Source organism: Peromyscus eremicus, chromosome 4 (genome assembly GCF_949786415.1).
Source record: "Peromyscus eremicus chromosome 4, PerEre_H2_v1, whole genome shotgun sequence".
Classification (NCBI taxonomy): domain Eukaryota; kingdom Metazoa; phylum Chordata; class Mammalia; order Rodentia; family Cricetidae; genus Peromyscus; species Peromyscus eremicus.
Genome location: NC_081419.1, coordinates 55,021,256 through 55,042,431, shown reverse-complemented (window position 1 = coordinate 55,042,431; position 21,176 = coordinate 55,021,256). Strand labels below are relative to the sequence as shown.

The 21,176-nt window shown below is 39.4% G+C and overlaps 1 protein-coding gene across 1 annotated transcript in view; it reads left to right on the top strand.

Moving 5' to 3' along the window:
• Ttn (titin) overlaps nt 1–21,176 on the top strand; it is a 272,282-nt gene that overhangs the window by 156,626 nt on the left and 94,480 nt on the right. Inside the window, 31 exon segments of the mRNA XM_059260758.1 lie at nt 312–386; nt 1,244–1,333; nt 1,735–1,797; nt 2,108–2,197; nt 3,331–3,378; nt 3,806–4,207; nt 4,349–4,627; nt 5,137–5,412; nt 5,748–5,887; nt 6,188–6,314; nt 6,412–6,675; nt 7,025–7,291; nt 7,406–7,669; nt 7,759–7,898; nt 8,042–8,168; nt 8,288–8,554; nt 8,666–8,932; nt 9,726–9,992; nt 10,084–10,223; nt 10,610–10,736; nt 11,538–11,680; nt 15,072–15,195; nt 15,975–16,241; nt 17,871–17,968; nt 18,628–18,796; nt 18,886–19,152; nt 19,260–19,526; nt 19,612–19,890; nt 19,985–20,393; nt 20,498–20,622; nt 20,731–20,997. Of these exon segments, the coding sequence (XP_059116741.1) occupies nt 312–386; nt 1,244–1,333; nt 1,735–1,797; nt 2,108–2,197; nt 3,331–3,378; nt 3,806–4,207; nt 4,349–4,627; nt 5,137–5,412; nt 5,748–5,887; nt 6,188–6,314; nt 6,412–6,675; nt 7,025–7,291; nt 7,406–7,669; nt 7,759–7,898; nt 8,042–8,168; nt 8,288–8,554; nt 8,666–8,932; nt 9,726–9,992; nt 10,084–10,223; nt 10,610–10,736; nt 11,538–11,680; nt 15,072–15,195; nt 15,975–16,241; nt 17,871–17,968; nt 18,628–18,796; nt 18,886–19,152; nt 19,260–19,526; nt 19,612–19,890; nt 19,985–20,393; nt 20,498–20,622; nt 20,731–20,997 (6,135 nt within the window).

Genomic DNA, 21,176 nt, shown 5'->3' with positions numbered 1-21,176 from the left:
TAATTATTAGAATTTGTTGCTATTCAAATAATTTATTACTTTTATTTGAGCCATTTTGCCCCATAGTTGTCTCTGGGCAGAGTATCTAGAGAGATATGAAGTGTTTCTAAGTCTGATATGGATTAACATAACAAATTTTGACTTGGCGAATATGGAAATAAAAGCATTTTCTCATAAATGCTAATCTCCCACTGTGCTTGCTTGCATGCTTTTCATTGTCCATTCTTTGTCCATTATCTGTGTTCATCAAGCTTATTCAACCTTGTCATTAGCTCCTCTTGGTTTACATATAAACCTTTTTGTCTTTTAAGTTCTAAGAAAGAGACCCGAAGAAGAAGAACCTAAAGTAGAGCCTAAAAAAGTAGAAAAAGTTAAAAAACCAGAAGGTAGGAATCATTTTCATAAATGGCAATTTATGAAATTCTCTTTCAACAAAGTGGACATGTAACAAAAGGTTTACTTTGTAAACATAAATGAAGTTCAACATAAACATAGCTTCATATTTCATCTGTCTGTAATGTATATATGTTCCATTGTCTGCTTTCCATTTCAATATTTTACAGTCATTTCCAAATACAAAAACTTCTTGGTCTTTGGGCTAGAAATAAGTATAGCATCTATTCTTCTCAGTATTATAATTTCCAGATCCATTCATGAATTTCCCCATACTTGATTACCATTATTGTTGTTGGTTTGTCGTCTAAGTTCTCCCCATGGCAGTGGCTGGAATCATCTAGTTGGCTGTGGAATAAATTCATGGGAGGGGGGTTAACAATGCTTCCTAAATCTGGGAACTCTTAGGTGGATTGATGTCTACCATCTGCCTGTTGTCAAAGGGAGTGATTACTGAGATTTGGTGAAACTGGTTTAGAAGTGGGGAGATACCAGAAGTTGGGACCAAGTAGACAGAAAGAAAGAAAGAAAGAAAGAAAGAAAGAAAGAAAGAAAGAAAGAAAGAAAGAAAGAAAGAAAGAAAGAAAGAAAGAAAGAGAAGAAAGAAAGAAGAAAGGAAGGAAGAAGAAAGAGAAGAAAGGAAGGAAGAAGAAAGGAAGGAAGGAAGGAAGGAAGGAAGGAAGGAAGGAAGGAAACAGAAGCACAGTCATGAGAAGAAACAGAGACTGATCTATAAAATGTGATTTGTATAAAAGCCACCACTAGCATTTTTGAGAAATGATTTTTCAATCTGAGTTTCTAGGTAACTTGCTTTCTAAACTAACATTAGACAATGACCTTCTTCCCTTAGTACCACCACCACCTCCAAAAGCTGTCGAAGAAGTTGAAGCTCCTCCAGAGCCTACACCAAGGGAAAGGAAAGTTCCAGAACCAACCAAAGGTATAATTCTCCTGGCACATTCTTGGTTGTCTCTAAGAATGCATCCACATAGCATCACAATATCATTATACTGACGTCGCGACCAGTCATCGTGCATATCCTGTTTTCTTCACCATTTCTGTGCAATTTGCTAATAATCACAGCTTGTTAAATAAATTACTAGAGATGGGGAATGAGCTGAATAACAACTTCAAATCCAATCAAATTTTTTAAAATATTTTGTTGAACATGAAAAATGTTTAGATCAAATATTTGATTTGATAACCATATATGTATATAAACATTTGATAAACATATCCTAGTATCCTTGTGTACATTAAATTAGCTTACTTACAGTTTTGACTTTGTGAAAAACTTACAAAGTATTATGATAACCTGATTATTTCTGTGAATTATCTTAGTTCCTGAAATTAAGCCAGCAATACCTCTCCCTGGACCTGAACCGAAGCCAAAGCCTGAACCAGGTAAGCAAGCTTATCCTCAAGGTGAGTGAGTGTTCCTTCAAACTCCACTAGAATAACACGTAGCCAAGGGAGGAGGGGACAAGAAATTTATGTTTTTAGATTAAAAGTGACATACATTAAATAAAAATATAAAAATCACTGTGCTTCGATTATTTCTGATATCTCAATATGTTTAGATAGTGCTCTCAGAAAAACCTAGCTATCTGAAGAGCTCAACATTGCACCATGAAAGGCAGCAGACCACCAAAGGTGGTTGTTGTAGGAGGTGACAAGTGGCTGCCTTAAGACAATGGGTGTCTTCTCTCCACAGAGGTGAAGACTGTGAAAGCACCACCCTTGGAGCCCACGCCCACGCCTATCGCTGCCCCGGTGACAGCACCCGTGGTTGGAAAGAAAGCAGGTTTGTATCCTGGCTCTCTTTGGGCTAGCTTGTGTGGGTGGCTTCACACTGGACCAAAGTTTGAGCATCCTGTCAAGTTCAGGAGTGTGTGGTAAACGCTTATGTTTCCTTCACCTGATACACTCCCCCTGGGCCTATAGACTGTTTAGTCTTGATATCTATAGATGGATTTAAATCAGTAGTAGTTTTTTAAAATGTACTAAACAGTGTAGCCGTCTCAAGTTCAAACTTAAGATACTGACTACCGATATTTGAGCTCTTCAGTATTTTGTCACTCAGGTGTAATTTTAAAACTAAACCTGACTGCATGTGTGACTGCTATCCTTATACACATCCAAAATGGTTAATCAGTGACAAGCTGCTAAGTCACTTTAAGTTTTTACTTGAAGTTACCCACAACTTTTTGGGTTTTTGTTGTGTTTAATGGTTGGAAAAAACAAAGGATGTTCTTTTAAATATAGTTTAATTATTAATATTTATGCTACATTTAATCACCTGTATTTATGATTCATGCTTTATTTAGAAAAAGGTAATAACTCTCCCTGGGCTAATGTCCTTAGTCTTCTCTGGATTTATTAGTCTACTCAATTTATGTACCAACAGCAACATAAAAGGACTTTTGGTCATTTCTGGCTCTTTTCCTGTCACTTATTGGGAAAAAATTTTAATTTCTTTGGTTCGTATAACCAGCATATAAAATATCTTGTAAAAACATGTATAACTAATCAAGGGCAAAACCCCTTCTCAGAGGTCAGTAGTGGGCCCTCCAGATATGGAGAGAGAATAATGATACTTGTCAAAAGTTTTATTTTTATTTTTATTAATTAATTAATTATAATTATTGGACTCCAGGCCTTGCACATGCTAGCAGACACTTAACCAATGATCTTGACTCCAACCTCTAAAAGAATTTTTTTAGTCCTAAATTTGTTGGCAATTTAGCCTGGTTACACTGATTTTAGAATATGCCTTCTTAGAAATACCAAAGTATTCTCCATAGAAGCCATATAAATGCAACTGGTTTCTTTATATATTAATATATATAACAAAGAACATGACTCATCCCACATGGCTTCTTGAGAAGAGTGAAATAAGTATGAAATTTGCACAAATGCTCATCTTTTTAATTTCAGAAGCCAAACCTAAGGATGAAGCAGCCAAGCCAAAAGGTCCCATCAAAGGTGAGTTTCATGTTCCTCAGACCTGTGGTAACATTTTGCCTTGTGAATTCCCAGACTTTACACTCAAAAGGAACTGTTTTCAAATTTTATAATCTTGATTTCTGACATTGCTGCTAGTGTTATTCAAGTAGATGTTGTGAATAAAACCAAATAAACTTTGCCATGACGAATTTCTATCTTGATTTTTCATTCATATATATTTATTTATAACAAGTAAAATAATTGTAAATTAATCTGGATATTTTACACACAGAACTGAAACTTGAGAAAAAGTTGTGCCTATTAGTTCTTGGGCCTTTTCATCTTCATGTCTGACCTCCCAACTGTCAAGTCTTTGTCTCTCTATTCCTGCCTTCTCATCACTTTACATACACATTGTGATGCCTGTGGAGAAGCCCAGTTAACTTTCCACTTTGCTTTGAACTAGGTGTAGCCAAGAAGACTCCATCACCAATAGAAGCTGAAAGGAAAAAGCTCAGACCAGGAAGCGGTGGGGAAAAACCTCCCGATGAAGCCCCATTCACCTACCAACTGAAGGCTGTGCCACTGAAATTCGTGAAAGAAATTAAAGACATCGTCTTGACAGAGGCAGAGTCTGTGGGCTCTTCTGCCATCTTTGAATGTTTGGTCTCCCCATCCACCGCCATTACAACCTGGATGAAGGATGGTAGCAACATCCGTGAAAGCCCAAAGCACAGATTCATCGCAGATGGTAAAGACAGAAAGCTGCATATCATTGATGTTCAGCTTTCTGATGCTGGTGAATACACCTGTGTGCTACGTTTGGGAAATAAAGAAAAGACCTCCACAGCCAAACTCATCGTAGAAGGTAACTTGCAGTTCTGCACATGATCAATCTTAAATTTTACAACAGAGACCTTAGGAGCAACCTTCATTTTAATTTCAGACAAAACTTGCGAGTTTTATTTCATTGAAAACTTTAAATGTATTTGATTGAAATTCTCCACAGAACTTCCTGTTCGTTTCGTGAAAACACTGGAAGAGGAAGTCACGGTGGTCAAGGGGCAGCCATTATACTTGAGTTGCGAGCTGAACAAAGAGCGAGATGTGGTCTGGAGGAAGGATGGCAAGATTGTGGTGGAGAAACCTGGCAGGATTGTGCCGGGTGTCATTGGCTTGATGCGGGCCCTTACCATCAATGACGCAGATGATACTGATGCTGGGACGTACACTGTAACTGTGGAAAATGCCAACAACCTGGAATGCTCTTCCTGTGTGAAAGTAGTAGGTGGGTACATGTAAGGCAGAGCCGAGAGGGGTGCTTGGGCACATGAATTTGAGATCAGTATAGGCAACAAAATGAGATCTAGATCTACATCTAATATATATATTATATATATATAATATATTATATATATAATATGTGTGTGTTATAATATATATTATAATATATATTATAATACATATATAATATATATAGCAAAGATAGAAATATATTTTATTTTGTTAAAAATATAGCAAAGAACTACAAAAAAGAACATGAATAGTAACTAACTTACTAATATATAACTATATGTATATATATATATAAAGTTAGTTCTTTGCTATGAAATTGTTCTATTTATTCTAAGACAACAGAATAACTGTTTCCCAATGTCTGAATACCAGAAATATCATTGATACCTTATTTAAAAGGAACAATATCAGCATCTCATAAATTAATTACATCCTGAACTTTTCCTATTTCTGAAATTTCCCAAAGAACTCATTTATTCTTTCTCCCTTTGTTTCCAACAGAAATCATCAGAGAATGGTTGGTGAAGCCTATCCGAGACCAGCATGTGAAGCCCAAGGGAACGGCTGTTTTCACCTGTGACATCGCCAAGGACACACCAAACTTTAAGTGGTTCAAAGGATATGATGAGATTCCCTTGGAACCAAACGACAAGACCGAGATATTAAGAGAGGGCAACCATCTCATTCTCAAAGTTAAGAACGCTATGCCAGAAGATATCGATGAATACGCCATAGAGATTGAAGGGAAAAGATACCCAGCAAAGCTGACACTTGGAGGTATAGGAATCTTACCTGTTACTTGGAAAGATAAATTCTGTGTGTGCATAGAGCAAAACATCACCCCTCAAGTACAAAATTGAACTGACAGACAAACCTACACAGAGGTAGCAATACATAGACTCAGTGGTTTTGCTTGGTTTTTGTTTTGTTTTAAAGAGTGATCACGTGGTGTTGGAAGGAAAAAGTGGGTGGGAAAAGAATTGGAGGAGGAAGGAATCAGGATGGTTTTGATCAAAACATATTATACATATGTATGAAGTTCTTCATTTTAAAAAGTGACATATGGCTAGATTGTCTAAAGCTTTGTGTTACTTTATCTCTGATTGATACAGAGCGTGACGTTGAGCTGCTTAAGCCAATAGAAGATGTCACCATTTATGAGAAGGAAAGCGCCAGCTTCGATGCAGAGATCTCAGAGGCTGACATTCCTGGGGAGTGGAAACTGAAGGGAGAACTTCTGAGGCCCTCACCTGTGAGTACCTCCCACTGGAAGTTACCAGCCATGGGAAATGACTACAGCCTCATTTAAGTTGGATATGCAGGCTTCATTAACAACAGTGGGCTGGCTTTCTAAACTCCCAAAGGAGGGAAATTATTTAATGCATTCTTTGTGGACAACTTAGATAAAATTTGAAAATTTTTTCAAATGGCCATGTTTGTCTTTTATGTTCATTATTTGACGCTGAATAGAAATCTATACAAGAAATATTCTCTAGGGACATCATCTCATGTGAATACTAATGAAAGCTGCCGGGTTTTTTTTTTTTTTCAGACTTGTGAAATCAAAGCTGAAGGCGGGAAACGCTTCTTAACTCTGCACAAAGTGAAACTGGACCAAGCTGGTGAAGTCCTGTACCAGGCTTGCAATGCAGTCACAACTGCCATTTTGACAGTCAAAGGTACAGGGCTTTAGAACTCCAGGAGCGGGCTCAGCTTCCTTTCCCCGTCCTCTGCAGCTGAAACATCTCATTTTTTTCTTACTATTTGATTTTCCAGAGATCGAACTTGACTTTGCTATACCCCTGAAGGATGTGACTGTCCCAGAGAAGCGACAGGCTCGGTTTGAGTGTGTCCTCACCCGAGAGGCAAATGTCATATGGTCTAAAGGGCCTGATATAATCAAGGCATCTGACAAATTTGATATCATTGCTGATGGAAAGAAACACATGCTTGTCATCAACGATTCTCAGTTTGATGATGAAGGGGTCTACACTGCAGAGGTGGAGGGAAAGAAGTCTTCAGCACAGTTATTTGTGACAGGTAAACAGCCCATCGATGATATCTAAATATTATATCCAGTATGTAGGTGTCCTTGTGTGATTTTCCAATGAATTTAAAGACAGGATACCAAGTTCTAAGAGCTAGCAATTAATGGCACGTGTCACGACTGCTTTCACAGTGTCATAGAACATACACACACACACACACACACACACACACACACACACACACACACACAATAAACCATTTCCCTCCCCCCAAAAAAACACTTAACTTTTAAAATGAAGAATAACCCCATCTAAAAAGAACAGATAAATGCCTCATGAGGTAGCTGCGTCTTCCTGTGGGTGACCTGCGTTCCTGAATGTGTTACCTGCTTGCACCGTAGGCATAAGACTGAAGTTCATATCACCTCTGGAAGATCAAACAGTAAAAGAAGGTGAAACAGCAACTTTTGTCTGTGAGCTCTCTCATGAAAAAATGCATGTAGTCTGGTTCAAAAACGATGTCAAGCTGCACACAACCAGGACAGTGCTCATGTCTTCTGAAGGAAAGACTTATAAACTGGAAATGAGAGAGGTGACACTGGATGATATCTCACAGATCAGAGCTCAAGTGAAGAACCTCAGCTCCACAGCCAACCTGAAGGTCTTGGGTAAGTGGGACCAGCTTCCCAATGGGTAGCAGTATGTATTTCCAACCCCAGGCTGTTTAATAGGCTTCAGTCTCCACATTTTTTTCTGATGATATGCTTGGGTATCTCTGGCAGAGGCCGATCCCTACTTCACTGTGAAACTACATGACAAGACTGGCGTGGAGAAGGATGAGATCATCCTCAAATGTGAAGTGAGTAAAGACGTGCCAGTGAAATGGTTCAAAGATGGGGAAGAGATCGTGCCTTCACCCAAACATTCCGTCAAAACCGACGGCCTGCGCCGCATCTTAAAGATCAAGAAGGCAGAGCTTAAAGACAAAGGCGAATATGTGTGCGACTGCGGCACGGACACCACCAAGGCCAATGTCACTGTTGAGGGTGAGTTATCCCCAGATTTTCATTTTCCCATCTCAGAGGCTGCAGTGTATTGGGCTCAGTCCCACTCACAGAACCTTGTGTACTTTCAGCGCGACTCATCAAAGTGGAAAAGCCTCTTTACGGCGTGGAAGTGTTTGTGGGCGAAACCGCCCGCTTTGAAATTGAACTGTCTGAGCCTGACGTGCACGGCCAGTGGAAGTTAAAGGGAGAGCCTTTGACTGCTTCTCCTGTAAGTGACCACAGCAGGGCCGGTCAGATACGAGGGGGTTGCTTGTTTTTTTTTCAGGTCTCCCATGCCCCAAAAGTATAATTCCTTGGTGACTTGCAGGAAGTCCTGTCTATGTAAATGCTGTCTATGTTCACTCTTTATAGGACTGTGAAATCATCGAGGATGGGAAGAAACACGTCCTGGTTCTTTATAACTGCCAACTGGATATGACCGGGGAGGTTTCCTTCCAGGCTGCCAATGCTAAATCAGCAGCCAATCTGAAAGTGAAAGGTACGCTACACTCCCGGACACCTTTTAGTGTTTTCTATGCAAGGTTCCCTGCTGACCCAGAGTTGATGGCGGTGGAAGCAAGCATGCTCTGATGTGGTCTGCTCCGGCTTCTCTTTCAGAATTGCCGCTCATTTTCATCACGCCTCTCAGCGACGTCAAAGTCTTCGAGAAAGATGAGGCTAAATTTGAGTGTGAAGTATCCAGGGAACCCAAAACCTTCCGCTGGCTGAAAGGAACCCAGGAAATCACAGGTGATGACAGATTTGAACTCATCAAGGACGGCACCAGGCACTCACTGGTGATCAAGTCAGCTGCTTTTGAAGATGAGGCCAAGTACATGTTTGAAGCAGAGGATAAACGGACCAGTGGCAAACTGATCATTGAAGGTAAAAATTCTTTGTTATATCGGCTGCCTATAGAAGTATATATTTTTTACACTTAGTTTTACATTCCCTTGTTAAAGTGATGGAAATAATGCGTTGGGTTTTCTTTGACAGGAATCCGGCTCAAATTCCTAACCCCACTTAAGGACGTGACGGCCAAAGAGAGGGAAGAGGCCGTGTTTACCGTAGAGCTGTCCCATGACAACATCCCAGTGAGCTGGTTCAAGAATGACCAGCGCCTGCACACCAGCAAGCGAGTCTCCATGCATGATGAAGGGAAAACGCACTCCATCACGTTCAAAGACCTGTCTATTGACGACACCTCCCAAATTAAAGTGGAGGCCATGGGCATAAGCTCGGAAGCAAAGCTCACCGTGCTGGGTAGGCATTTCTTAAAACTGAATTGCATTCCATCAAATTCAACAGAAAAGTGTGGAGTGTGTGTGATATGAAATAGTCTTCTGAGTGTAACGCTGCATGGAAATGTGCCTAAGAAACCACCACATGCATTGGCAAGTGTTTCTGAAATACATGTCCCCAAAAATACAGATAAGTAAGGTGATCATCATTTTCTTAGGCCCACAAAATAGCCAAAATCAGATTAAAACTGGCTTGTCATGTAAAATAAGAAAGCATAAATACTTTCTCTTTCCTCTATCAAAATTATTTCAGAATAGTAGCCTTTCAAGTTTCTACGGAGAGAGGCTAAAAGAACTTAGTAAATCTCATTAGTCTCCTTGGTCCTTTCCATAAGGAAATCCACTTATGAAGCCTAATGTACATAGACACTCTCATGGCAAAGTATTGATAGACTGGGGGGAGGCGTGTAAATCTGAAACTTCAAGACCTGATAAGAGTGGATAAGAATTTGGAAACCTGGACAAATGACACAGGAATATGCTCAAAAGCTCAACTGCATGTGTCCTTTAAGCTATTGGTAATTTTTTAAAAGTCCAAACAGATGAGTTTAAAAGTCAAAGCACATGATTTTGAACCATGATAAGACCTGTGTACTGATTCTCTTCCTAAAATTTAGAAACTAAAGATTCTAAATGATGGACAATTTGGTAGCATTTTAAAGCATACTTGGAACTCTCTGGGATACCACTAAACCTGCTCAGGGATTCCCAGCTCTCTAGGTGGGTGACGGTTCTCCACTTGTCTTTACCTGCAGAAGGAGACCCATACTTCACAGGAAAGCTTCAAGATTACACAGGCGTGGAGAAGGATGAAGTGATTCTTCAATGTGAAATCAGCAAAGCAGATGCACCTGTGAAATGGTTTAAGGACGGGAAGGAATTAAAGCCATCTAAAAATGTTGTGATAAAGGCTGATGGCAAGAAGAGGATGCTAATCCTCAAGAAAGCCTTGAAATCCGACATCGGCCAGTATACCTGTGACTGTGGAACAGACCAGACTTCCGGAAAACTTGACATTGAGGGTGAGGAAGTCTCCACGCATCTTCCTGTAGATGCCATGGGAGTCTTCCCTGCCAGAGACTAATAGTACATGTTGACCCTTCATTTTTCCAGATCGGGAAATCAAACTGGTGCGACCCCTGTACAGTGTTGAGGTGATGGAGACCGAGACGGCACGCTTTGAAACCGAAATCTCTGAAGATGATATCCACGCCAACTGGAAACTCAAGGGAGAGGCGCTGCTCCAAACACCTGTACGGCTATTTCTGAACCTGTCAGCACTTAAGAGGGATAGTGTGAAATGGAAAAGGACAGGCGAAAAGTCAGAGTGCATGTGGGGCATTTAAAACATGGTATCAAGTTCTATATGGGGCCTGGAGCCAAAGAGAGAGGTTGGGGGTCTATGAATGGACTAGGAAGGTCACTTTTGCGTTGATTCTTGCCCAGCACAGTATAAGTTAAATGTATTCTTTCTAGTGCAGAATTATGCAGCTAAAAGAAATACTTTTCCTGAAAGTACCTGGGAGCTATGTTTGTATATAGCCATTCATTTGTAGCATCCTTTAAAAATTATATTATATATCTATGAAAGAAGACTCAACATTACTCGCTGTGAAACACTCTCTCTTCTTTGGTACAGGAATGTGAAATTAAAGAAGAAGGCAAGATACATGTTCTTATTTTACACAACTGCCGCCTGGACCAGACTGGTGGTGTAGATTTCCAAGCTGCCAATGTCAAATCTAGTGCCCACCTCCGAGTTAAGCGTAAGTATTACATGTTTTTGATTAAAAATAAAAAAAAAAACTTACTCCATACTTTCATAGAAAATGAGTATGTGTGACATTAATTGGGATTAGAAAATACTATTTGTGTATAGAAACTGGCTTTCTTATATTTTTTGACCTCCTGATATAAAAGTCCTTCAGATTCTAAAGTCCTGACATTTTTAGCAGCTTTGTCATTTGAACAACAATAACAAATTAAGCAAGTCACATTTTTCTGCTCTAGCAATTCTTTCATTCAAAAACAGATAAACCTACAGTAGCAACTGAGAATTAAAAATTCTTTAAAAAAAAAAAAGCCGCATCACTCAAGTGACTGTCCAACTGTAGACCTTTGCTGTGTGGGCATTTTCAACTCAAGAAGGGAGGCAGAAGAATTAGGTTCCCATTTTTGGAAGGTGCAAAGTAGTTGATGGACACGGACAGGCTGTGGGGCCAAGGACCCCTTGCCTCTCCCAATCAGAGCCTTAGTTATTTTGGAGGTCACATACCGTATGTAGCAGGAGGAACTTGACGCCTGGCAGAGAGACAGATGCAGACTAGATTTCTTGCTGACCTTGTATATCCAGAAGAAGGGGCTCCTACAAACACCAGCTCTTTGGCTGCCTGCTCTCCCCTTCTCAGCACCACGGGGCCACGTACACATGGGCGTTGAAACAACAGCCAGTCCTGTGGCTCCTTCCTTCTTGAAGAGAACAACCATGGAAATGAAGAATTAAATCTATCTATTCTTGGGGAATTACAGAATGAGTAATACAACGCATTTTCTTTCCTCTCGCAAAGCGCGGATAATTGGTCTTCTGAGGCCTCTAAAGGACGTCACAGTGACTGCAGGGGAAACAGCCACCTTTGACTGCGAGCTCTCTTACGAGGATATCCCAGTGGAATGGTACCTCAAAGGGAAGAAACTGGAGCCTGATGATAAGGTAAAGCGGGCACACAAGTTGCTGCTTCGCCTTTCTCCCTTGGGGTCGCTTCCGTTGTCCTTTGTCCCTTCTTTCTAACGTTCCCTCCACAATCTCTGCAGTTCTTCTTCCTCTAACTTGATTTATGCCGAAACTTGAAGATGGAGTTTTCAAATTTATACTCGGTTTAACCTGATGTTAGTTTTTCACTAAAATAGAAGTAACAATTTTAAATATGATCAGGTTATAGTTTTTCTGGGAAAGAAAAAAAAAAGGCAAATTCTCATTAGCCATGAAGGCCATCTTGTAAGAGTGATGAAAAGAAAGACTAGGGAAAGGGGCTTTCTAACTGGCTTCTCAGCAACAGCCCTGCACACCGGCTCCTCCTGAGTTATCTAGTGCTCTGCATAGGAGCGCATTAAGAGGAGACTGGAACTCCATTTCAGGCAGTTGCTAGAGTCAGAGAGATAACTTCTGAGCAGGTTTTCTCTTCTAGCATTTCTCCGAGGCTATTTTTAACACTCAAGTGCTTTGGGCTGTGCAAATTCTGGAATGCAAGAGGACTATTTAAAGTGCAGCTGGTGGACGGGGAAGAAAGAAGGGTGCTGGGATCCCTGTGTGTAAATGAATAAACTTTTGAGAAGTTTGGGTAAACTGCCTTAGCTTTTACTAAAATTCCTGAGGCTCAGCATTCAACCCAAAAGGGAAAACTGAGCCATTTATTCAGATAGGCCTACATTGATCTATGTATTCTGTACCTCCTGGGCTTCTGTTTGGATCAGGAAATTAAATTTATGCAATCCCTGTTCAGTGAAAAGGTGACACTCAAATTAGCTTGATAATTCACCATGCATTTTGAATTCTTAAAAATAAAACACAGAAAAATATAGGACATTTAATTTTTCTGTGGCTTTCGCATTGCCCAATATTCCAGAAATAGTACTGACCATATGTAAAACTTCTATACAAATCAAAATTTGAAGACTCAAAAAACATTGGAAGGGGATTTTGTTTCACAAAGAGGCTGAAGAACTTGAGGACACTGCTTTCACGTAGGTGTTTGAAAACAGATTTTAAAAATTAGCATTCTACTAAATGACTAAGTCATAATTCAGTAACAATGGTCTGGTAGATAGGTTCTTCCCATCACACAGAGGACCATGACCTTTGGTTTCCATTGTTACCAACTAGAAAAGGCAGTGGAACATCCTAACTGTAGCATGAGAAATAATTTACACACCAGAAAACTTCTCTTACAACAACGTCTTCTACATACTGAACCAGGAGCTGGGTTCTTCTCAAGTTTCTTGTTTTAATGTGTACATCTTTTTTCCTATTCAGTCTAAGTGGTTTCTTATTTGGGAGTCAAACTAGAAGTTTGTTATTAGAAAAGAAAGATGACTCTCCATTCTAATGCAAAAGCACTACTACTTCGACTTAAAATGTAGATTCCTAAAAATCTTGCATTTGTTTTACATCTATTATCATCATTAAATTTTTTCCTAGGGTTAGGAAGGGTGGGTCCGCTGGAGCCAGAGGGCTTCTCAGTGTGTCCCTGTGCGTAGGAATGTTAATCCGTCCCTGTAGTCTCCGAAAATAGTAACCCTTCTATGAATTTGATCTTGGACCTCTTAAATGTCTCTTTCAAAAAAGAATTTAAGTATGAACTGCAAAGTAGCATGTTTACTTATTACAGTTTCTAGGTTTTGTTTAAACTAAGTCTGTTAGCACAAATTGTTCTTGTCATTTTAACTCAGGCCTTTTTATCTACACTTTGTGTAAAAATCTTTAACCTCTACACCAAGAGTCAGACAGATAAAACAACTTACAGACATGGGAAACTGGAGGACAGCGTTTTGGAAATAAACTATTTTTTAATTTCATTTTTGGTTTTGATCCCTTTTGGCAAAGTAAAAACTGCTAAATGCTAAATTCTCAGTGGCTTTTGGTAACTTTGTATTTAAATTTTAACAGCTTGGTAATGCCGCCTGTGTTCTCTCAGTATGCCCCCTTTTAAATTAATAAATGGTAACTATTAGTATTATCATTACATATTCTACCAAAAAAATTGGCATTCATTTTATTGGTTTGTTTATCTATTTGTTGTATTTCCTTTTTTGTTTGCTTTTTATTTTAACATAGTCAAAATATTGACTGTGGTCTACATAAGCCGTTTATTAAAAACCCATTATACGCTGGGCAATATATTCAGTGACAGAGAATATCTTATAGCTTTCTTAGAACAATTCAGATGGCAAATCAATGCATTAGTAGGTATTATATATTTGTGTATGTGGTAGAAACTAAAGTTCCTTTTAAGTAGCCGAAAGTCCAAGTTCAAAATTCATAGTCAGAACTTTTTTTAAAGTCCCGTTCAGACTCTACCTCCTCAAATAAGTAGCAGCTATGTACCTAGGATAAATCTTTACTGTCTCCTAGCTGTGTATTATTCTTTATTATTGTTTTAGCTGTTCTCAATATTAAGGGCAACTATATAAATAATTATGCCATGTTCTTGTTTGAGGAAAATACTTTTCAGTGAAACTGTATTCCTGACTCTTTCTTGTACCCCTAGCAAAATAAATACAAATATTTTCACTAGAAAACAGTTAACATAATTCTTAACTCTAAGTGGGCACTTAAGCAGTACGAAAACCAATCTCAACGACAGATCAGAGCTTTTGAGAAATCTTAGATTCTAGAACTAGACAAACCCCAATCTTCTCATCTTACTTCCAAAAAGACTCTACCTATAACAGCACCAATAATACCTGATTTTCCCATGCTCAAACATGGGAAAACGGAAGAGTCAACATCAAAGAAATTTGATTAACAAAATTCAGAAATTGTACAAATTAATCATGGATCGCATTCATTTGCAAAGTAAACTGAATTGCTAAAATAAATGGGAGAGGAGTTCTAGCTTGTCATTCCATGATCATCACCTTCCTTTAGAACATACAATTTTCTTTCAGAAAAAAAAAAAAAAATCTGCTTTCAGCTTACAGTAGCCAATCATTTTTTTCTTTCATTTTTTTATCTTCTCTAAAGTCTTTCTTTCTGCACACAAACCCCAAAGCAAAACAGAAATGCATACATATTTATAACTATATGTATTTTTTTTTTGGTTTTTGTTTGTTTGTTTGTTAGTTTGTTTTTTCCAGAGCTGAGAACCAAACCCAGGGCCTTGCTAGGCAAGGCAAGCGCTCAACCACTGAGCTAAATCTCCAACCCCAATTCTATGTATTTTTCACAAGTTCAAAAATAGAAATAGAAATTGGTCTGTGCAAGTTCAATATAAAAGGTTACCTCATATTTATACAGTGGTATCTAAGAAAGCCTAAAATGTTCCTAAAAGTTTTGGTGGCTATTTCATGTATTTGTTACCTGTACTCTTTCAAAACTCACCTAGGTGGTGACACGCTCAGAAGGAAGAGTTCACACGCTCACCCTGAGGGATGTGAAGCTGGAAGATGCAGGAGAAGTCCAGCTGACAGCAAAGGATTTCAAAACTCAGGCCAATCTCTTTGTGAAAGGTAATTGCAAAGCTTATTCCTAAATGCACATATCATGAAGAAAATCATAAATAACGCATCCTCTTCGTTGTTTTTGTGCAAGAGTACCACACATCATTAAAATCAATTATCCCAAAGTCTAATTTTACATCTTGGCATAACAAAATAAAGGTTGTTTTTTTAATGGTGAGGCAGTTTGCACACCTTTAATCCCAGCACTCGGGAGGCAGAAGCAGGCGGATCTCTGTGAGTTCAAAGCCAGCCTGGTCTACAGAGTGAGTTCCGGGACAGTCAAGGCTACACAGAGAATACTTGTCTTAGAAAACAACAACAACAACAAAAAAAAACTAACATGAGTTTTACATATACTTTTTGTCTCTGTGGTATTGTATTTTCAACTAGTTCCAAAAACAACTGGTGAAACAATTTTTGCCAACCCATTTTATGAAAATGTTGGCCATTATTTCCTTTATGCTTCATAATTATTTTATAATTATTTTTTAAGCCTAACACTGAAGAGGCAGAGGCAGAAGGATTGCCACAAATTTGAAACCAGCCTGGTCTACATAATGAGTTTCTAGGCTAGCCAGGGAGAGGGGAAAAAAACAGAAAGGTTTTTTTTCCTCTGTATGTATGAATAATGATAAAACATCATTATTTAAGGAAAACATCTAAGTGAAAAATAGCTTCACAAATGAGTAAACTTAGAACAGAAGCAGCCCTGGAAATGCCAGGGGGAATTAGAGAAAGTTCTGGAACTCTTGGAGAAGGAAAGCAGCTAATAAGTATGATTCTTTCAGAACCCCCAGTTGAGTTCACTAAGCCTCTTGAAGACCAGACGGTCGAAGAGAAGGCCACTGCAGTACTGGAGTGTGAAGTGTCCAGAGAAAATGCCAAGGTGAAATGGTTCAAAAATGGCACAGAAATCCTCAAGAGCAAGAAATATGACATCATCGCTGATGGCAGGGTCAGAAAACTCATTATACATGGTTGCACCCCAGAGGATATTAAAACGTACACTTGTGATGCTAAGGATTTTAAGACCTCCTGTAACCTGAATGTTGTTCGTAAGTATTCCTCCACAGGACTTAGCATTTGCAACTCTTTGTAGCCAAAAACCAAGACACTTTATGCATGCCCTTCTCAGCCTAATCATAATTCTTGGCAACTTACAGTATGGATGCTGACCTAACCTGATACTGCACATGTTTCTTTAGAAACCTTCTTGTGTTCTGTCTGGTCTTGAAAAAGGTATCAAGTACTTTTCACTGTACTGCTGTGCTCTTTGTCTGTATGTGGTTATGCCCACTACACGAATATCCTTCTAGAGATGAAAACAAACTGAATCAAAAAAGAAGCACAGAACCCTGGTTGCATTTGGAAGGAAGATAAGTTTTTAGGCCTGGAGAATGTCTGAGAAATGAGAATGAAAGTTTTTTAGATAGGAACATACTTGAGAACAACTGTAATAGGACAAAGCCCAATCACATAATTCAATCTGAGAATAAGGATGGATGAGAAGCTGAATGAGGCCCAGGTTCTTTAAGTCCTGGATTCTTTGAATGAAGAACTCTATCATTTTTACTACTGCTTCTTCCCCTGTTAGAGAAATAACCGTTTATCCCATATGCCAACTGCTAGCTAGCTCATTTGCTTGTCCAGCAAAACATTTTTCATGGTATAGTTTTGTGCGGTATTTGTTTGGCTCTGTTGCTTCTCGTCTGTCAACAACTAAAACCTAGTGGCTTTGACTGTGCTTCCGGCGTCTTGTACTGTGTCACTCTTTCCATGCCTTGGCTCCTCACTTTCACTTACCTCAGAGTAGCACCATGAGGTTTCTTCCCCTTGTCATCTACTTCCTCTTGGAGAAGGCTCAGCCATGAGGTCTTATCTTCAAGCCTAGCAGCTAGTGTTGGTCTGAGAACCTCCTGATCAAGAAGGGTCGACTTGGAAAGGCCTTGTAAGGAGCTCTGAAAGATGGAAGGGCAAGGAGGCAGCTGCCCTATCCTGCACAGCAGCAGTCAGATTTCTGGAGATACATGAACCAACAGATATAAAAGCCAAATCAGTCACACTAATACATGCCTGACTTGCATGTGAAATCTTTAAAGCTGAGTCAAACATGAAAAGCTGTATATACGTGATTCCAACTGGACTCATGCCGATTACAGGGCTTCAACTATTGTCTTTGAATTCAGACTATTGTCTTTGAATTCTACTGGTTTCATAATAATATCCTTCAACTCTGGTATAGTACCAAAAGAAAGAAGGTATTTCCTTCAGTAATCATTCAAAAGAGCTGAGATGGATCTCAGTTTGAAAGAGCTAAGTTGGTAGCACAGTAAGACACAATGCACGTGAAGTAGAAAGTTCAAAAGCAAAGCATCATTCCCAATGGAAGCTGCAAGAGATTTCAACATCAGTTGCAGTCTATTAAGATGGGAAGAGAAAAAAAGTCCTGCAAAAAAGAGTCACTTCTTGCTGGGTGGTGGCTGCACAGCCTTTAGTCCCAGCACTTGGGAGGCAAAGGCAGGCGGATCTCTGAGCTTGAGGCCAGCCTGGCTACACAGAGAAACCTTGTCTTGAAAAAACAAAAGAGAAGGAGAGAGAGTCACTTTTTCTTAATGTATACCAGAAAAATAATCAGGATAAATTTGCAGGAGCCTCGTTTGAATTCCAATGCCATTCTCTTACAGCTCCTCACGTGGAATTCCTAAGACCACTCACGGACCTTCAAGTTAAAGAAAAAGAAACAGCTCGGTTTGAGTGTGAAATTTCCAAGGAAAATGCCAAGGTCTGTGACTACATGGTGTTATCTTAGATTATCAAGTAACTTTGTTTACTTTTAGTCAACTAGAAGGAAAGAAAAAAGTAGCTAAATCTTCTCTCTGACTCCCATTTTAGATTAAAGATTATTTTAGCATGAAAGATGGACTGATTTTTCTCTTTAGTATTACTCAGTACAAAAACCTTGAACTCATGAGATACTTATTTAGAGTCATTTGGAATTGCTATTTTTTTAAGATTTAAAAAAATCAAATAGTAGTAATTCCATATCTTAGCTAAGTATTTCTGATTGCCATGAACTATTATTATTGCCAAATTCCTTCAACTTTTAGTCTATTTCCACAGCAGTGGAGCTTGTTTATATGAGATCGAAGGCCCCCTAAGACTCAAAACTTGCATAATCCTGTTATTTTTTTCATAATTGGTAGTAGTATCACAGCAGGTCAACAGTACTTTGTAGCTTTGTTCTTGTTTTTTTATTTATATTTTTAATCTGTCCTCCTTTGTACATACTATACTATTCATGATTTTCTTATATAAATACTATAATGTCTTATGATTAATTTTTTTTAAAAAAGCCCCCAGGACCCCAGTTCATGATAGGGCTACAATGTGAGGGACAACATGAAAGCTGATTGAAAAAAGTCTGTTTGTCCTAAAATACAGGTTCAGTGGTTTAAAGATGGTGCTGAGATTAAAAAGGGCAAAAAGTATGACATCATTTCCAAGGGGGCAGTACGAATTCTTGTCGTCAACAAATGTCTGCTGAATGATGAGGCAGAGTATTCCTGTGAAGTGAGGACAGCCAGAACTTCCGGCATGCTGACGGTCCTTGGTGAGTGTGAAGGCTTTCTTCGCCTACATGTACTAGTCAGGAAAACCCACCTCCGGTTTTACTGAATGATTGTGGGTTCTTTTCTACAGAGGAAGAAGCTGTCTTCACAAAAAATCTTGCTAACCTTGAAGTTAGTGAAGGGGACACTATCAAACTGGTGTGTGAAGTCTCCAAGCCTGGGGCAGAAGTGATTTGGTACAAAGGGGACGAGGAGATCATAGAAACAGGAAGATTTGAAATACTTACTGACGGGAGGAAGAGAATCCTCATTGTTCAGAATGCGCAGCTTGAGGACGCGGGCGGCTACAACTGTCGACTCCCAAGTTCTCGGACAGACGGCAAGGTCAAAGTACACGGTATGAAAATCTCAGGGAAGGGCATTTTATTTCTAGTTATTCATTCTTGTAACAACTAAGATACAAATGCCTACATTTTCAATGTCTTCCAACTTTTTCCTTTCCAGAGCTTGCTGCTGAATTCATCTCAAAGCCTCAAAACCTTGAAATACTTGAAGGAGAAAAGGCTGAATTTGTCTGCACTATCTCCAAAGAAAGCTTCGAAGTTCAGTGGAAGAGGGATGACCAGACACTCGAATCTGGAGATAAATATGACGTCATTGCTGAGGGCAAAAAGAGAGTCCTAGTTGTGAAAGATGCCACATTACAAGACATGGGCACTTACGTAGTCATGGTTGGGGCTGCCAGAGCTGCAGCTCACCTGACAGTCATTGGTAAGTTTCTCCTTGCTTCTTCGGATTGATATATTTGCAGTTTTGGTTCTTCGTCATGCTACAAAGTCTTACTGCTTGTTTACAGAAAAGCTCAAGATCATAGTTCCTCTTAAGGACACCAAGGTGAAGGAACAACAAGAGGTTGTCTTCAACTGTGAAGTCAATACTGAAGGTGCCAAAGCCAAATGGTTCAGAAATGAAGAAGCCATATTTGATAGTTCCAAATACATCATTCTCCAAAAAGATCTGGTCTACACTCTCAGAATCAGGGATGCACGCCTAGATGACCAAGCCAACTACAACGTATCTTTGACCAACCACAGAGGTGAAAACGTTAAAAGTGCAGCCAATCTCATAGTGGAAGGTATGTGACTTAGATGGTCCTAGAGAATTTTTTTCCCAGCAGTTCATATTATGCAATCAACTAAATTCAACATTATTGTTCTTTATTATCACAGAGGAAGATCTTAGGATTGTTGAACCTCTTAAAGATATTGAAACAATGGAGAAGAAATCAGTCACGTTCTGGTGCAAGGTGAATCGTCTCAACGTAACCCTGAAGTGGACCAAAAATGGAGAAGAAGTGGCCTTTGACAACCGTATAACGTACCGAATTGATAAGTACAAGCACTCCCTGATCATCAAGGACTGTGGCTTTCCAGATGAAGGGGAATACATTGTTACGGCCGGACAAGACAAATCTGTTGCAGAGCTGCTCATCATAGAAGCCCCGACGGAATTCGTGGAGCACCTGGAAGACCAGACGGTCACAGAGTTTGATGACGCTGTCTTTTCCTGCCAGCTCTCCAGAGAGAAAGCCAATGTCAAATGGTACAGAAATGGAAGAGAAATCAAGGAAGGCAAAAAGTATGCAAAAAGCCTTGGATGCCCTTGCCCTGTTGTTTTTGTGTGCACTTTGACAGGCTAATACTCGGGTCGCAAGCTGACTAATCATTCAATCTCTCCTTCAGATACAAATTTGAAAAAGATGGAAGCATCCACAGACTCATTATAAAGGACTGTCGGCTGGAAGATGAGTGTGAATACGCTTGTGGTGTGGAGGACAGGAAGTCCCGAGCTAGACTCTTTGTAGAAGGTATTATATTGACTTCGAGAATAATTCTAGCTGAAGTGACAATTGTTTACAGTGCTGATTAAAAAATACAAGCATATGTATGTTTTTATTTTTACATTTTCTTTCCAGAAATCCCTGTTGAGATTATCAGACCTCCTCAAGATATTCTTGAAGCCCCTGGTGCAGACGTTATCTTTTTGGCTGAGCTCAACAAAGATAAAGTGGAGGTCCAATGGCTTAGAAATAACATGGTTGTTGTCCAGGGCGACAAGCACCAGATGATGAGTGAAGGAAAGATACACAGGCTACAGATTTGTGATATTAAGCCACGTGACCAGGGTGAATACAGATTCATTGCCAAAGATAAAGAAGCCAGGGCTAAACTTGAGTTAGCTGGTAAGTCACCTTCTTTGGCTTTGCAGTATTCTCATGAAATCACAGATCTTATGTAGATTTCAGATTTTACAGTTATAGCAAAATACTCCTTGTGAAAGCCTGTGGTTTTCAAACCCATTTCACATCTTAGATACTCTGCTTTCTCTTACTACAAAGAGGAAGTTAATGGCATTCACGTC